The sequence below is a fragment of the Rhinopithecus roxellana genome, chromosome 10 (genome assembly GCF_007565055.1).
Source record: "Rhinopithecus roxellana isolate Shanxi Qingling chromosome 10, ASM756505v1, whole genome shotgun sequence".
NCBI classification, from domain to species: domain Eukaryota; kingdom Metazoa; phylum Chordata; class Mammalia; order Primates; family Cercopithecidae; genus Rhinopithecus; species Rhinopithecus roxellana.
This window is the reverse complement of record NC_044558.1, coordinates 94,321,798-94,339,950: the sequence shown is the minus strand read 5'-3', so window position 1 is coordinate 94,339,950 and position 18,153 is coordinate 94,321,798. Positions and strand designations below refer to the sequence as shown.

Here is an 18,153-nt window from a genome sequence, read left to right as displayed (position 1 = left end):
AATAAAAAAAATTAGCAGGGCGAGGTGGCGAGCGCCTGTAGTCCCAGCTACTCGGGAGGCTGAGGCAGGAGAATGGCGTGAACCCGGGAGGCAGAGCTTGCAGTGAGCTGAGATCCGGCCACTGCAGTCCAGCCTGGGCGACAGAGCGAGACTCCGTCTCAAAAAAAAAAAAAAAAAAAAAAAAAAAATTCAAACTTACTAATGAGGTTCCTCTGGAAGCTGAGTGAAGATCAATAGCCCAGGCTCTACAGAATCAAAAATACATCAAATTCTACAGCAAAGCGTGAGTGGTGCAAAACTAACAAGAACAAGACAAAATACGGAAATTCACTTCATGAGGTTTGCTGTATTAAAAAAAACAAGGTGATAGATTCCACGTATGTAATACTAGATTGCTGATTCCCACACTATCTCCTAAAAAGATCAAAAGAAGTTTTAGAAAAGATTCCAATACAAAGATACTGCCTATGGGTGAACATTCTGTTTTCATTTTCTCCATTAGGCTTCTGGATCAGGATCTATTTTAAGTGGGGAGGAGGAGGAAAAGCTACCTGAAAGAAATTTCTGCCATCTCAAAATATGAAATTAGCCTAGGCCTGGTGTGATAGCTTAAGCCAGTAATCCCAGCACTTTGGGAGGCTGAGGCAAGAGGATCACTTGGGCTCAGGAGTTCAAGACAGCCTGAGCAACATAGTGGGACCTTGTCTCTATTTTAAAAAGAAGAATTCTAAAAATAGAGATAGAGAGTAAAAGAGACAAAGAGAAAGAGAGAAACAAGGAGAAATTACTCCAATCATTGAGCACTTCTTTATAAAAAATACTATTTTCAGCTCAAAAATTAAAAAGAAAAAAAAAAAAGAAAATGATTCTGTAGAAGAACCAAGACAAAAAAAAGTAAATTTAGAAATGTTCAAGAATAAAAAAAACAGAACTTAGGAACTGAAATGTCCATACTATTAGCGAAGAATAGTAGTCTTTTTTGTTTTTTTTTTTTTTTTTTAATTTTTTTTTGAGATGGAGTCTCCCTCTGTCGCCCGGGCTGGAGTGCAGTGGCTGGATCTCAGCTCACTGCAAGCTCCGCCTCCCGGGTTTACGCCATTCTCCTGCCTCAGCCTCCCGAGTAGCTGGGACTACAGGTGCCCGCCACCTCGCCCGGCTAGTTTTTTGTATTTTTTAGTAGAGACGGGGTTTCACCGTGTTAGCCAGGATGGTCTCGATCTCCTGACCTCGTGATCCGCCCATCTCGGCCTCCCAAAGTGCTGGGATTACAGGCTTGAGGGACCGCGCCCGGCCGAATAGTAGTCTTTTTATAACAACTTATTCTCAAACCTATGGCAAAAGTGTTCAGAATTAGGTTAAGGAAAAGTCAGTAAAATGAAACGAATTCCAATTCTTACAGCTATACAAGTATCTTGTTTCCCTGGCAAATATGTAAAACATTTTATAGATTTGGATTCTTCTCTAATAAAAAACAGAACAACTATTCAAGTACACATGCCCACTTGATATTCTTTCCCAGGAGTATGAAACAGAAATAGAACAAAGTAGAAATTAAACTGAGATAATTTATCCACATTCCTTCTCTTGCTTTATTACTAGTTTTAATATATCTGCTATGCATAAGACTCCATTGAGACCATCCAAGGCAAGAGAAAAAAATAATACTAAAACCAGACAGTAAGTATATTAGCATCACACAACCCTGCCAGTAAAGTCTTACTGAAAATGTCCTGGAAACATATGAGTTACTTACCTAAAAAAAGAGTTTAAGAATGCTACTTTTTTTACTTAAACTATCCCACTAGCAGAGTGTTAAGTGTTTTGCAACTCCCTCAGTACCACTAAGTAGTATTAATCTTTCTTACATTTACCATTCAGCACCAGCTGATAGACAATCTGAATTTCTTAAAAATAAAATAAAAATAAACTGCACTTCTCAAATCATCACAAGTGAGGAGGGCCACCTTTTCTTATGTTCACTGGCTATTTTAAAAACTTTTTTTCTACTTTTCCCAGTTTGTGGCATGTCTTTTTAAATGTACAGGTACTTTTGGACACATCTAAGTTTTTTTGTTTTTGTTTTTTGAGATGGAGTCTTGCTCTGTCACCCAAGTTGGAGTGAAGTGGCACAATCTTGGCTCACTGCAACCTCCCCTTCCCAGATTCAAGCAATTCTCCTGCCTCAGCCTCCTGAGTAGCTGGGATTACAGGCATGTGTCACTACGCTGACTAATTTTTTTCTATTTTTAGTAGAGATGGGGTTTCACCACGTTGACCAGGTTGGTCTCAAACTCCTGACCTCAAGTGATCCACTCGCCTTGGCCTCCCAAAGTGCTGGGATTACAAGCGTGAGCCACCACACCCAGCCTAAATCTTTACTTTTTTAATAATCAAATATATCAATCTTTTGATATTTTTTGCTCTGGCAGTCATGCTTATAAAGTCCTTCTCCACTCAAAATTATACAGATTCACAAATCTGCTCCAGTGTAGTTTGAGTGTTGTTTTGTTTAATTACAGTCCTCTCATTAATCTATTTGATTTTATTTATCAGTGTGAAGTAGGAATCTAATTTGTCCCCAATGTCCCAGAATCATTCACTGAATAATCCACCTTTCCTCCAGAATTAAAGTGCTATGTTTATTGTATATTAACAAAATACCACATAAATTCAGTTATGGATTCTCCATACGTAGCCACTATGACAGTTATGTTTTCTTTTTTTTGAAACAAGAGTTTTGAGCTTGTTGCCCAGGCTGGAGTGCAATGGCGCGATTTTGGCTCACTGCAACCTCCGCCTCCCAGGTTCAAGCAATTCTCCTGCCTCAGCCTCCCAAGTAGCTGGGACTACAGGCATGTGCCACCACGCCTAGCTAATTTTGTATTTTTAGTAGAGACGGGGTTTCTCCATGTTGGTCATGCTTGTCGTGATCTACGCACCTCAGCCTCCCAAAGTGTTGGAATTACAGGCATGAGCCACTGCGCCTGGCTGACGGTTATGTTTTAATTCTGATATATTTTAATATTTGGTAGGGCAAGTCCTCCTTTATGACTCTTGTCGAAAGAAATTTCCAAAATTCTTCTGTTACTACACATCATCTAATAAACTTTAGAAATATTTTGTCAGTTTCTACAAAAACAGAGATATGTGTGTGTGTTCTTGTCAAAAGAAATTTCCAAAATTCTTCTGTTACTACACATCATCTAATAAACTTTAGAAATATTTTGTCAGTTTCTACAAAAACAGAGATGTGTGTGTGTGTGTGTGTGTGTGTGTGTGTGTGTGTGTGTGTGTGTGTGTTTGTGTGTAAATATATATATAATTTTTTTTTTTTGAGATGGAGTCTCGCTCTGTCACCTGGCTGGAGTGCAATGGCGCAATCTCAGCTCACTGCAATCTTCACCTACAGGGTTCAAGTAATTCTCCTGCCTCAGCTTCCTGAATAGCTGGTACCTGTCACCACGCCCAGCTGATTTTTGTGTTTTTAGTACAGACAAGGTTTCACCATGTTGACCAGGCTGGTCTCAATCTCCTGTCCTCAAGAGATCAGCCCACCTCGGCCTTTCAAAGTGCTGGGATTACAGGCGTAAGCCAACACACCCAGCCAAAACTGAATATATTTAGAGATTTCTTTGAGGAAAACTGACAACGTTGTAGTATTAAATACTTCCATTCAAAGTATGGCATGTTTCTCCATTTAGCCAAACATATTTTTATTTCTCCTTCAGTAGTGTCTTCATAAATCTTCAGTTTATCCCCATGTCCTATGCTTATTTGTTTTTGTTTTTGAGACACAGTTTCGCTCTGTCACCCAGGCTGGAGTGCAACACAGCCATCTCGGCTCATTGCAGCCTCCGTCTCCCGGATTCAAGCGATTCTCCTGCCTCAGCCTCCCAAGTAGCTAGGATTACAGGTGCCCGCCACCCCACCCAGGTAATTTTTGTATTTTTAGTAGAGCCGTGTCGGCCAGGCTGGTCTCCAACTCCTTACCTCAGGTGATCCGCCACACCAGGCTGGTTTGTTTTTGAGACAAGGTCTTGCTTGTCACCCAGGCTGGAGTGCTGTGGCACAACCACAGCTCACTGCAGCCTTGACTTTCTGGCTGCAAGTGATCCTCTTACCTCAGCCTCCCAAGTAGCTGGGTCTACAGATATACACCACCACACCCGGCTAATTTTTGTACTTTTTGTAGAGACGGGGTTTCGCCAAGTTGCCAAGGCGGGTCTTGAACTCCTGAACTCATCCTATGGCCTCAGCCTCCAAAAGTGTTGAGATTACAGGCATGAGCCACTGCACCTGGCCTATTTCTACACTTTGGATTCTGCTCCCATGTATCTTGAATCAACCTTACTCTTATTAGTACCAAACAATATTTTTTTATTGTCTAAATAAAATTCTATTTTATGTTAGAGGTTTTTCTTTTTTTATATTTAATAAATGAAGTTATTGTTTTGACTTTGGCAAACATGCGATAGGGCAGAGAATTTCTATATACTCTAAAAAATATAAAACATAACTTGAATAAATGGAAGATGACCATATCTTCATAAACAAGTAATACTTTTCTACTGTGTACCACCAACTATTCTGTTTAGCTTTCCATCACATAGTTCCGTTCCACCTATTTATTTCTTTTATCTCAGTAATCTCTGTACTGCCTCCATACTGGCCTCAATAAATGCCCCTCTCCATTTACTGCTTGGCCCCAGAATGAACACATATCTGTGTCTTAATAAACCACAGCAAAGTTGAGGCTGTAAACTTTCTAATGGGTCAGTTTTAAGAGAAGAATATTGTACCACTGAGAGTTCTAGCTAGCTCACTAGAATGACAACTCCCAAAGTCCATGGCCCCAACTCAACCTCCTTTCCTGCCCACTGATCTGGACCAACCTAGCTACAAGACTACCTGCGTATCCATTATTTCATCTGTCTATGTACCACAGGGCACCTCAAAGGAGAGGCTATCCATCCCGATCACTTGCCCAGCTTTAGTGCTGCCTGCCTGCCTGCCACATCTAGAGCCTACTGCATGCACTCCTAGCTACAAGGATGTGCCTGCCTAGCTACAGGGCTGTGGCCTACCTGCCCTAGTCCTAGTAAAGCACCATCCATGAATGAACTTGAAACACATTTAGACTTCTCAGGCCCCAAGGCTTCCTAGGTCACATCCTGCTCTGCGATCTGCCTCTTCATTATATGACTGATACAGCATTTCTAATGTCACGCCCTTCTGAAGAGATCCCTGTTTGTTACTCATATTCTGTTACTTAACACAAAGAGCTATCAGACCAAAAAGGCAACCATATGAGAACACAACAGCACAGCACCAGAATAAAACAATCTGTAGAATTTTATTTCTCACTGTTCTATAATTACACATTCATACTCCAACTTCTTCCAACTACTAAAATCTACACAAATCTTTTATTTTTTATTTTTATTTTTGAGACGGAGTCTCGCTCTGTCGCTCAGACTGGAGTGCAGTGGCATGATGTCAGTTCACTGCAACCTCTGCCTTCTGGGTTGAAATGATTCTCCTGTCTCAGCCTCCTGAGTAGCTGGGATTAGAGGTGCACGCCACCACACCAGGTTAATTTTTTTTGTAAATCTACAGAATTATTTGCATCACTGACTCCATTTGATATTCAATGTCACGCAGTTCAGTATTCCATTTTTCTTGAATTCATTCACATGCTTTTGTATCTCTAACTCTAAAAATGTTTAGAATAGAGTACGTGGCGTACATGAACTCCCTGAAGAAACCGTGAACACCATGAAAATTACATATAGTGTGGGCACAGTGGCTTGCACCTATAATCCCATCACTTTTCAAGGCCAAGGTAGAGGATTGCTTGAACCCAGGAGGTAAAGGCCAGTCTGGGAAACACAGTGAAAACCAGTGTCTAAAATATATTTTAAAACTTAGCCAGGCATAGTGGTGCGCACCTGTAGTCCCAGCTACTTGGGAGGCTGAGGTGGGAGAGTTGCTTGAGCCAGGAGGTCGAGGCTATAGTAGGCCATGATCACACCACTGCATTCCAGCCTGAGTGACAGAACATGACCCTGTTTCTTTAAAAAAAAAAAAATTAATTTTCAAAAGAATTACATTACATGCAAAATCTACATGTGTGGTGTAAATTTTTCTAGGGTGAGGCTATACAGTTTCACTAGGTATACAGTTTCACAAGGTTCTCAAAAGGGACCCAAAATAGATGCTTATATTTCTCTGTACTGTACATAGCAACAAGCACAGCAAGGAACACATCCCAGAGCTCTCTAAGTATCTGTTGGATGACTATATATGTAAGACCACTTATAGCTATGCTTCTACAAAAGTGTATTAAGGCACTGAATTTCATTTATTCAAACATATTTATATTGAGCCTGTACTATGTGCCAAAGCACTATACCAGACCATGAGAATAAATAATAAAGACAGTATCACTGTCTTTACTTTGAGCACAAGGAACTCAAAGTATAACAGGGGAGACAAGCACATAATTTTAATACAACATGGAATAAGGGCAATGATATACACATGATAGGAAGCAACTTGTGTGTGGTAGCTGGCAGTGTGTAAGTGTCATGTGGCAAGAGCAGCAGGCAAAGAAACAGACACTGGGGACACACATCTAAGGGGTGTGTGAAGGAAAAGAAGCCCAGGAATGAGGCAGGCAAGGAATGATCAATAAACATAAAAAATACATAAGAGCAAATTCTGAAGGAGGGTGAAACCAACATTTAAGTGCAGCAATAAAGACAGAAAAAGATTCCACAGGACCTGGCAATTAGAGGTTAACAGTAGCCTTAGGCAGGATAATGGCTAGAAGAATTCAGGATTAAAAAGAATCCTTTTGGGCCGGGCGCAGTGGCTCACGCCTATAATCCCAGCACTTTGGGAGGCTGAGGCAAGTGGATCACGAGGTGAGGAGATGGAGACCATCCTGGCTAACACGGATGGTCCCTACTAAAAATACAAAAAATTAGCCGGGCGAGGTGGCGGGTGCCTATAGTCCCAGCTACTCGGGAGGCTGAGGCAGGAGAATGGCGCAAACCCAGCAGGCGGAGCTTGCAGTGAGCCGAGATGGCGACATTGCACTCCAGCATGGGTGACAGAGTGAGACACCATCTTTTAAAAAAAAAAAAAAAGGCCAGGCGTGGTGGCTCACGCCTGTAATCCCAGCACTTTGGGAGGCTGAGACGGGCGGATCACGAGGTCAGGAGATCGAGACCATCCTGGCCAACACGGTGAAACCCCGTCTCTAATAAAAATACAAAAAATTAGCCGGGTGTGGTGGCAGGCGCCTGTAGTCCCAGCTACTTGGGAGGCTGAGGCAGGAAAATGGCGTGAACCCGGGAGGCGGAGCTTGCAGTGAGCTGAGATCCGGCCACTGCACTCCAGCCTGGGCAACAGAGCCAGACTCCATCTCAAAAAAAAAAAAAAAGAGGCCAGGCGTGGTGGCTCAAGCCTGTAATCCCAGCACTTTGGGAGGCCGAGACGGGCGGATCACGAGGTCAGGAGATCGAGACCATCCTGGCTAACACGGTGAAACCCCGTCTCTACTAAAAAATACAAAAAAGTAGCCGGGTGAAGTGGCGGGCGTCTGTAGTCCCAGCTACTCCGGAGGCTGAGGCAGGAGAATGGCGTGAACCCCGGAGGCGGAGCTTGCAGTGAGCTGAGATCCGGCCACTGCACTCCAGCCCAGGTGACAGAGCGAGACTCCGTCTCAAAAAAAAAAAAAAAAAAAAAAAAATCCTTTTTAGGATGAGCAGGAAGCAAATAGGTTTTCAGGCTAAAAGGAAAGATTAAGTAGAAAGGGGGATGGTGAAGAGTCCAGAAACAGTGAAGTGGTATAAAAGAACAAGGAGAAAACAAGATGGCCGGGTGTGGTGGCTCACGCCTGTAATCTCAGCACTCTGGGAGGCCAAGGCAGGTGATCACTTGAGGTCAGGAGTTCGAGATCAGCCTGGCCAACATGGTGACACCCCGTCTCTACTAAAAATACAAAAATTAGCCAGGAATGGTGGCAGGTGCCTATAGCTCCAGCTACTCAGGAGGTTGAGGGGGGAGAATCCCTTGCACCTGGGAGGTGGAGACTGCAGTAAGCTGAAATTGCACCACTGCACTCCAGCCTGGGTGACAGACGGAGACTCTATCTTAAAAAAAGAGCGAGGAGGTAGGTAAAAGGGAGAGAGTCAAGGGCATGATTGAAGAAGTTGGCTTAAAAATTGTCTCTACTAAAAACAGAGGAAAAATAATAATGAGGCCGGGTGCGGTGACTCATGTCTGTAATCCCAGGATTTTGGGAGGCCAAGTCTATTGGAAGACTCTTAGGCCCAGCAGTTTGAGACCACCCTGTGCAACATGGGGAAACTCCATCTCTACAAAAAATATAAATATAAAAAATTAGCTAGGCATAGTAATATGCACATATAGTCTTAGCTATGTAGGAGGTTAAGGTGAGAGGATCACCTGAGCCTGGGAAGTCGAGGCTGCAGTGAGCTGTGATTGCATCACTGCACTCCAGCCTGGGCAACAGAGCAAGACCATCTCAAAAAAAAAAAAAAAAAAAAGATGGCACAGAGGAGGAAGATAAATTTGTAGATAAGGAAGGGAATGGTCAGTTGATGGAGATCTTTTCCATTAACCAATCTTTTCCTTATATGATTTTTCACTAAATGTGACAAAGAATCTGTTAAGCAAAAGTAATTCTTCAGACTAAATCTAATTAGAATGGTCATGAATAAGGAATCGCAGGATATCATACAGTATTAGAATCAAAGCATGCAATTAGTTGTAAGTTTAAAGGACAGAGCATGTTCTGTGTTACTTCACCAAAGCCAGTATAGCATGTAAATAGCCCTAAATGCAGCAGAAAACATGATTTAGGCCAAGGGCTGGCAAACTTTTCTGTAAAGAGACAGTCAAATTTTCTGGCTTTGCAAGCCCTACAGTCAGCTACAACTACTCAACTCTACGGCTACAGCCATGAAAACAGCCATAGATAATGCACAAATGCATGGGCATAGCTATGCTACAATAAAATTTATTTACTGATGGGTAGATTTGCTGACCCCTATCATCTAGGCTGAGAATACTACTAAGAAAATGAAGCAGTAGGAAAAAGTATGAGGAACAATGGAATAAGGAAACAGAAGTAAAGCCATAGTTGAGTTGGAGTAAAGAGAAAAACGTGAATAATGGCGCAACAGGAAGAGCAGAAAGAAAGTGAAGGAAAAAAAATAGAGGAGAAAGGAATACTGGAAATGGATGGAAAATCAAGTAAAAAATAAGCAGAGATAACAGGACAGTTCCAAAGGTACACGAACACAGAGCCAAAAGCGGCTGATAAGAAGTTCTGGCAAAATGAAGAGAATCTCAGATATGTCTGCACTGGAATTCAAATAAAGGATAAATACAAACTGATTTTCCAATGATAATCTGATGGTCTCCTCTAATTATGAATGTGCCAAGGGGACTCTCATAGCTCATAAGACGTAAAGCTACTTTCAGTTTGTCAGTAAATCAACTAGAACATGTATAACATTCAAGAGACCAAATGAAATTTATTCATCGTACCATAAGAAGTCACTATTTCTAAGCCTTTTACTCATTTGCATATATGCATGAGTATAACTTTTAAACTTTATTAAAATCAATGATGCTCACATCAAGAACTTAAAAGTCACCCTGACCTTACTCATGTTAAAAGGTTTCCCCAGCAGTGGCTCACGCCTGTAATCCCAGCACTTTGGGAGGCCGAGACGGGCGGATCATGAGGTCAGGAGATCGAGACCAACCTGGCTAACACGGTGAAACTCTGCCTCTACTAAAAATACAAAAAATTAGCCAGGCGTGGTGGTGGGCACCTGTAGTCCCAGCTACTGGGGAGGCTGAGGCAGGAGAATGGCGTGAACCTGGGAGGCGGAGCTTGCAGTGAGACGAGATCGCGCCACTGCACTCCAGCCTGGGCGACAGAGCGAGACTCCGTCTCAAAAAAAAAAAAAAAAAGGAAAGAAAGCAAAAAAGGTTTCCCCAGCAGCCGGGTGCAGTGGCTCATGCCTGTAATCCCAGCACTTTGGGAGGCCAAGGTGGGGGGATCACGAGGTCAGGAGTTTGAGACCAGCCTGGCCAATATGGTGAAACCCCGTCTCCACTAAAAATACAAAAATTAGCTGGGCATGGTGGCAGGCGCCTGTAATCCCAGCTACTCCAGAGGCTTAGGCAGAAGAATCGCTTGAACCTGGGAGGCAGAGGTTTCAGTGAGCCAAGATCATGCCACTGCACTCCACCCTGGGCGACAGAGCAATACTCCGTCTCAAAATAAAGGTTTCCCTGGCCGGGCATGGTGGCTCATACTTGTAATTCCAGCACTTTGGGAGGCCTAGGCAGGTGGATCACCTGAAGTCAGGAGTTCAAGACCAGCCTGACCAACATGGAGAAACCCTGTCTCTATAAAAACATAAAATTAGCTGGGCATGGTGGCACATGCCTGTAATCCCAGCTACTTGGGAGGTTGAAGTAGGAGAATCACTTGAACTCAGAAGGCAGAGCTTGCGGTGAGCGAACACTGCATCATTGCACTCCAGCCTGGGCAACAAGAGAGAAACTCCGTCCCAAGGAAAAGGAAAAAAAAAGGTTTCCCCAAAAATAAAGTCAAAGATTTAAAACACACACACACACACACACACAAAATCTTGAACAACATAATAGTCTGCATCTTGTATTTCTTGAGTTTTTTTTTTTTTTTTTTTTAACTTTTAGTTTTAGTTTTATTTGTGGAAAAACCCTTTAACAACCATGCAACTTACTGGCTGGGCACAGTGGTTCATGCCTATAATCCCAGTAATTTGGGAGGCCCAGGCAGGCGGATCACCTAAGGTCAGGAGTTTGAGACAAATCTGGCCAACATGGTGAAACCCCATCTCTACTAAAAATACAAAAATTACCCAGGTGTGGTGGTGTGTGCCTGTAATCCCAGCTACTAAGGAGGCTGAAGCAAGATAATCGCTTGAACCCGGGAGGCGGAGGTGGCAGTGGGCCAAGATCATGCCACTGTACCCACCCTAGGCAACAGAGCAAGACTCTGTCTCAAAACAAACAAACAAACAAACATTAACTCGACTTATGACAACTGAGATAAACAACAAACCAAACCACATAACTTATGTCACTGCAGTATAATGTTAAGAACATGAGTTAGAGTGGAAAAGCTAGATTTGTGTCCTCACTTTAGCAAGTTTCCTAAATATGCCTCTGTTTCCTTATCTATGATGTGGATAATAGCTGTACCTGCTACGGAAACAAGTTGTGATGATTATGTGAACAAGTGTAGGCAAATCTGTTAGCACAGAGTCTGGTACATAGAATATGCACTCAAATTGTAGTAATATTATCAACCTTAAGAATTTGACAGCACTATTACAGAAGAGAATTATAAGATAAAAGCTCAGAAATGAAATCAATTCCTAACTTTTAGGAAACTAATCATTCACCCACCTCTATTATAAAAAACACTCAATCCATCTATCCATTCAAGATGTAGTAAAGTACTACCAAATGATAACAGCAGAGACTATTTCAGGCAGTTGCTGATTCTGAGACAGAAAGGGGACTGTGAGGCAAGAAAAAAAAAAGCACAAATTACTTTTTTTATTCTGTCGCCTGGGCTGGAGGGCAGTGGTGCGATCTCGCAATCTCTGCCTCCCAGGTTCAAGCAATTCTTCTGCCACAGCCTGCCCTTGAGTAGGTGGGATTATAGACATGTCCCATCACGCCCGGCTAATTTTTTAATTTTTTAGTAGAGATGGGGTTTCCCCACATTGGCCAGGCTAGTCTCGAACTCCTGACCTCAAATGATCTGCCCACCTTGGCCTCCCAAAGTGAGATTACAGGCGTGAGCCACCGCACCTGGCCTAGAAAGCACAAATTCTCAAGGCCACAGAATAGAGCCACTCCTGGGATCTCATCACATGAAACCCATAGCTCACACCCTTGACTGCCCAGAGCCTCACCTAGCTAATTATAATTAAACCAGGATCTTTAGAAGTGAAAACATTTTTAAAAACTCCCCGTGTGACTAAACGTGAACCCAGCATTAAGAAGCAATGATTAAACCATACATTCCTTTACTTTGGGAGTAACCTGAGTAAGTCTCTAACACAAAATAATAAAAATCCAGATGCAGTACTAAATGCCTTAATTTTGTTATTAATGAAACCATGCAGCCTGGCCAACATGGCAAAACCCTGTCTGTACTAAGAACACACACACACACACACAAAAATTAGCAGGGCATGGTGGCATGTGCCTATAACCCTAGCTATTCGGGAGGCTGAGGCAGGAGAATCGCTTAAACGCAGTAGGCAGAGGTTGCAGTGAGCCAAGATCGCACCACGGCACTCCAGCCTGGGCAACAGAATGAGATTCCATCTCGAAAAAAACAAAAAGAGAGAGAAAATCATGCCAATTAATAACTCTAAAACAGATTTCTCCATACTGATTGTACTTCCAAATTAATACTTTTCTTCTTTTATAGAAGAGAGCAATTTCTGCCTGGATAGTCTTAACTTAGTTTAAGAGACCTGAAAAGTCCTAAACACATGACTTAATACTATTTTCAGGATACTATACACTGGACACAATTGTATAATTCACTAAAGCACTCTAAGTTTTGAAATAGATACCTGGCCAGGCGTGGTGGTTCGCACCTGTAATCCCAGCACTTTGGGAGGCCAAGGCAGGCGGATCTCGAGGTCAGGAGTTCAAGACCAGCCTGGCCAACACAGTGAAACCCCATCTCTATTAAAAATACAAAAATTAGCCAGGCATGGTGGCACATACCTCTAGTACCAGCTACTTGGGAGGCTGAGGCAGGAGAATCGCTTGAACCCGGGAGGTGGAGGTTGTGGTGAGCTGAGATCAGACCACTGCACTCCAGCCTAGGCAACAGAGCGAAACTCCGTCTCAAAAAAAAAAAAAGAAAAGAAAAGAAGAAATAAGATACCTGAAATTACTCCAATGGTAGATGTACTCATCAAGAAAACTAATTTCATAATATATAGCAAAATATACCCATCCCCTTATGAGTATAGTGAGATTTTCAAAGTTGTCACTCTGATATATATTTTCTTGCCTTTCTATAATGAACTAAAATTATCTGAGAAATGAAGACATAAAGTAATAAAAATTTAATGACATTAATTTTGAAGAAGGGCAAGGAATGGACCATCACAAACATCTCAAAGTAATATTTAGTCTTCCACATTTGGGAAATACCAATTCATCATAAAAACAAAAAGACAATGCATACTGTAAATGGCTATTAAATGACCTGATACCCAACAGAGTAGGGAACCTTTTTTTTTTTTTTGTTGTGGCCAATACTCTTTCTAGAGTGATACGTATTAAATTCAACTAAAATTTTATCTTCCAAAATCAATTTTTGAATTTATAACAGTGGAATATTTCAATAGTAGAAGTACAAATAATTTAGTACTCATAGGCATAAACAGAAATCAACTCCAAAGGTAGCTGCTAAAAAAAGACTTGGTTCTTTGTATGGGATGCTGAAGGCCTCTTAAGACAAAGAGTTGTGAATCAAAGACAAGGAGGACATTTTAGAAGATTCAAAAACAGAACACTGTGCTTTCATCAGCATATCAAGACAGTTAAAGAATACTCAGTACTATTAGCCTCTGAAAAAGCAAGCCAAGAGAAAGACTCCTAAGTCTAAGAGAAAGAATCCTGGTATATTATTATTTCCACGTAACAGTGTAGAAGAATCAGCCCAACAATAAAAACAGCTTTTGGTATAGATTTGAATACTGAAAATCAAATTGCACTGAATTACAATTTACAACAGAATTACATATTTCACTACAGAATTTGGCATATACAAATAAATAAAAGAATTTTAGAACCGGCTGGGCGCAGTGGATCACGCCTGTGATTCCAGCACTTTGGAAGGCCGAGACGGGCGGATCAGGTCAAGTGATCGAGATCATTCTGGCCAACATGGTGAAACCCCGTCTCTACAAAAAATACAAAAATTAGCTGGGTGTGGTGGCACACACCTGTAGTCCCAACTACTCAGGAGGTTGAGGCAGAAGAATCGCCTGAACCTGGGAGGCAGAGATTGCAGTGAGCTGAGATCGCGCCACTGCACTCCACCCCGGGGACAGAGCAAGACTCCGTCTCAAAAAAAAAAAGAATTTGAGAACCAAGTTCAGGATTGCCCAGAAGTGCCTTGCAACATGTTACTGAACACTCAATAATGCTTTGCAAATGAGTAACAGGAATTCCCACTTTGTTCGTCAATGGACACTTTCAAAAAGAGACTAAATTTTTAATATAACCACATAATCACTTTTAATTTCTCAAAATCTTGCCTCATACTCTATTTTTTTAATATACATGTTCTACTTCTTCACCCTTTTTCATTTTCATTAGACAACTGTTTTCTACCAGCCGTTCTCTACCTTTCTTCCTTAGCCCTATGCTTTGATTTCTTTCCAGATTTACCACATGCCCACTTATAAACGAAAGCATTGTAGGACAAATGGGACAAGAACTTTTCAGTTGAATATAATCAGTAGCGTTCTTGACCACAAAACTGTAGAAAATGCTTTACAAACCAATTTTTTAAGAGATCACAAAAACTCTATTTTTCTCTAAAGTTCTAAATGTTTTCCAACAAAAATGCATTAAAATTCCCATTTTTCTAAAAAATTGCCTTACTTGGGTTATTCTAGAAAGCAGATATTTCTTTTTTCTTTTTTTTTTGAAACGGAGTCTCACTCTGTCACCCAGGCTGGAGTGCAGTGGTGTGATATCAGCTCACTACAACCTCTGCCTCCTGGGTTCAAGCAATTCTGTCTCAGCCTCCCTAGTAGCTAGGACTACAGGTGCACACTACCACTCCCGGCTAATTTTTATATGTTTAGTACATTGGCCAAACTGGTCTTGAACTCCTGACCACAGGTGATCCACCTGCCTCAGCCACCCTAAGTGCTGAGATTACAGGAATGAGCCACCATACCCGGCCCAGATATTTCTTTAAAAAAAGTTTGTAACAGCACTGTGTCTATGCTTGAATAAATTTAGTAAACCATGAGGCATATTTAGGAAATCAAAACCCACCTCTTTTTGCATAACTGGAGTCCATATCTTTAAACTGTACCACAACAAAGTCTGAACATTTGAACAAAATACTCTCCATTATTTCTTCACGTTTTGGCCCCGAACTGGATTCTGTACTTTTCTCATGTGCGGCATCAAGTACCAAATCACACTAAAATAAAAAACACAAGTAAGTATTCAAAACATTTACAAAATAACATTTGTTAGGAATTCTTTAGCTCATCAAGGTACCAGTTCTTATATGCCTTTGACAAAAATAATCTCAAGAAAACCTGATAATCATATCCTTTTTCCAAGGAATATGATCTATTATCCATTCCATCATTTAAAAAATCTTCACATCTAAATGTTTTTTGTTGCTATGGTTTGTCTTAAGTACATTAATAATAATTTTTTAAGAGGAAAAAATAAACCACCACATCCCTCTATTAGTTCACAATGCTTAAAAATGGTTGAGGCCGGGCGCGGTGGCTCAAGCCTGTAATCCCAGCACTTTGGGAGGCCGAGACGGGCGGATCACGAGGTCAGGAGATCAAGACCATCCTGGCTAACACGGTGAAACCCCGTCTCTACTAAAAACTACAAACAACTAGCCGGGCGAGGTGGCAGGCGCCTGTAGTCCCAGCTACTCGGGAGGCTGAGGCAGGAGAATGGTGTGAGCCCGGGAGGCGGAGCTTGCAGTGAGCTGAGATCCAGCCACTGCACTCCAGCCTGGGTGACAGAGCGAGACTCCGTCTCAAAAAAAAAAGGTTGAAATATTTTAATAAGCATACACATCAAGAAGTCTTTCTGATTACACAAACCAGCCTATAAAATAATCAGTATTTGAAACTGAGGAGTAAAATCATTCAAAGTGGCTTTAAAAACTAGGTAAAGCACTGACTATGAAAATGTTCTTTTACTTTGTAAGAAAAAGAAAAAAAAGTAAAAATTACCTTCGGACTGTAGGTTTTAAAAACTCCTTCATATATACCTCCATTTTTCACTTGTACTTCACATTTGGAGCCCTAAAAACACATAATTAATTTTTCAAAGAAACAGTATATTATCTGGTCACCAGGGATAATTGTTTTCATTTTACTTTTTATACCTCATCAGGCTTCCTTCAATATTAGGTATTCACTAACAAAACAATAAAAAAATTTCAAAACATTAACAATACACGGAACTCTCGAAATTCTTCAGGAGGCTCTACTCAGAGTTTGCAGTACGAATTTTAATACTGAAGCCAAACATTTCTGACCCCAGCTATTTTGACAAAATAATGTACAAAAGACAATCAACTACTAATATTATTTTACACACACAGCAGGGTTAACAAGAATACAGTTGTCTGTTGTTATTGGTAGGGGAATGGTTCCAGGACCTCCTTCAGATACCAAATTACATTATACTTAAGTCACTTACATAAAATGTAATAGTATTTGCATATAACTAAGCACATTCTCCCAAATACTTTATCCCTAAATTACTTATAATATCTAATATAATATAAATGATACATAAATTGTCATACTGTATTGTTTTGGGAATAATGACAAGAAAAAAGTCTGTACATCTTTGGTTCAGATGCAACCTTGCATCTTTTTTCTCAAAAAAAGAAAAAAATTTTTTTTTTTTTTTTTTTTTTTTTTTTTTTTTTTTTTTTTTTTTTTTTTTGAGAAGGAATCTGGCACTGTTGCTCAGGCTGAGTGCAGGGGCATGATCTCAGCTCACTGAAACCTCCACCTCCCAGGCTCAAACAATCCTCCCACGTCAGCCTCCCAAGTCACAGGGACTACAGGCACGCACCACCAAGCTCGGCTAGTGTTTTTACTTTTTGTAGAGACAGAGTTCTGCCATGTTGCCCAGGCTGGTCTTAAACTCGTGAGCTCAAGCGATCTGCCCACCTTGAACTCCCAAAGTGCTGGGATTACAAGCGTGAGTCACTGTGCCTGGCCTTTTTATCAAATATTTTTGATCCAAGGTTGGCTGAATCCATAAATATGGAACCCACAGATGCAGAGGATCAACTGCACTTTTACAATGAATTATATTAGACTGGATAAAGGGAGTTCTAACCTATTTCTCTAAATCATCCTGACTAAACATGATCTAAGCAATGTTACTTTGACAATCATTTATCCATATTTTAACTTCATGGAATTACTTTATTCTACCCCCAAGGCAGTTTATCCCCAATAATCTAATAACTTACAACAACTGATGTAAGTATATGAACCATCCTCATATTTGCATAGATTCCGTCAAAAGAAATCTGGAATATTAAAAAAAAAAAAAAAAAGACTATTAGAAAGTAGTATATACTTAGTGCTTGAACATCCCTAATTCAAAATGTGAAATTCTAGAGCATTTCCGATTAGGGATACTCAGCCTGGTATTTACACTTGCATATAAAGTTAATGTTTATTTTGTTGCAAAATGTTGTTAGGTTTATGATATCTTACGTGTATTAAAGGAAGATTTTGTTTATTTAATATTTTGCTTCTGTAAAGAACAGAAGGAACAGAACGTCAGGTTTTCAAGTGTTATCAGTCATACCAACTAATGATATTTTGACTAAACGTGATATAAAAAAGCAAAAGTCAACTTCCATAAAGGAGGAAGGACACAAACCATAAGGATGGAAGACAAATCAATGGTTGGAGAGAGAGGAGGATTCACTAAAAAGTGATTTGAGGGATTTTGGTGGGCAATGAAACTGTTGTATTATCTTGATTGTGGTGGTAGTTACACTGATTGTATGCATTTGTTAAAACTCACAGAAATATACCCTAAGAAGGGTAAAGTATAAATAAACGGGGTTGGAAGCCAGGTCATACCTTCACAGAAAAACCCTGACTAGGTTCTCCCAGCATATCTGCATCAATGACAGTGCTTAAGTCTGATCAACCACACTATTCCATATTACTACTATATACGTGTGTATCTTCCTGACTCTTGTAAAACAATCTGCCTAATAAAGGCAACGTCTCAAAAATTTGTGATAGCTTCTCATTTATTTCTTCC

At 40.8% G+C, this 18,153-nt stretch overlaps 1 protein-coding gene across 18 annotated transcripts in view; it reads right to left on the bottom strand.

Annotated features, from left to right (window-relative positions):
- Positions 1-18,153, bottom strand: part of ATXN2 (ataxin 2) — a 156,965-nt gene that overhangs the window by 93,308 nt on the left and 45,504 nt on the right. For 16 of the 18 annotated variants that reach the window (XM_030939943.1, XM_030939945.1, XM_030939935.1 and 13 more), the window contains exons 3-5: positions 17,342-17,401; positions 16,080-16,151; positions 15,145-15,295 (exon numbers count right to left, since the gene is read on the bottom strand). In XM_030939943.1, coding sequence (XP_030795803.1) covers positions 15,145-15,295; positions 16,080-16,151; positions 17,342-17,401 — 283 coding nt within the window. The remainder of the gene's footprint in view (positions 1-15,144; positions 15,296-16,079; positions 16,152-17,341; positions 17,402-18,153) is intronic. The other 2 variants (XM_030939939.1, XM_030939953.1) reach the window with 1 other exon arrangement.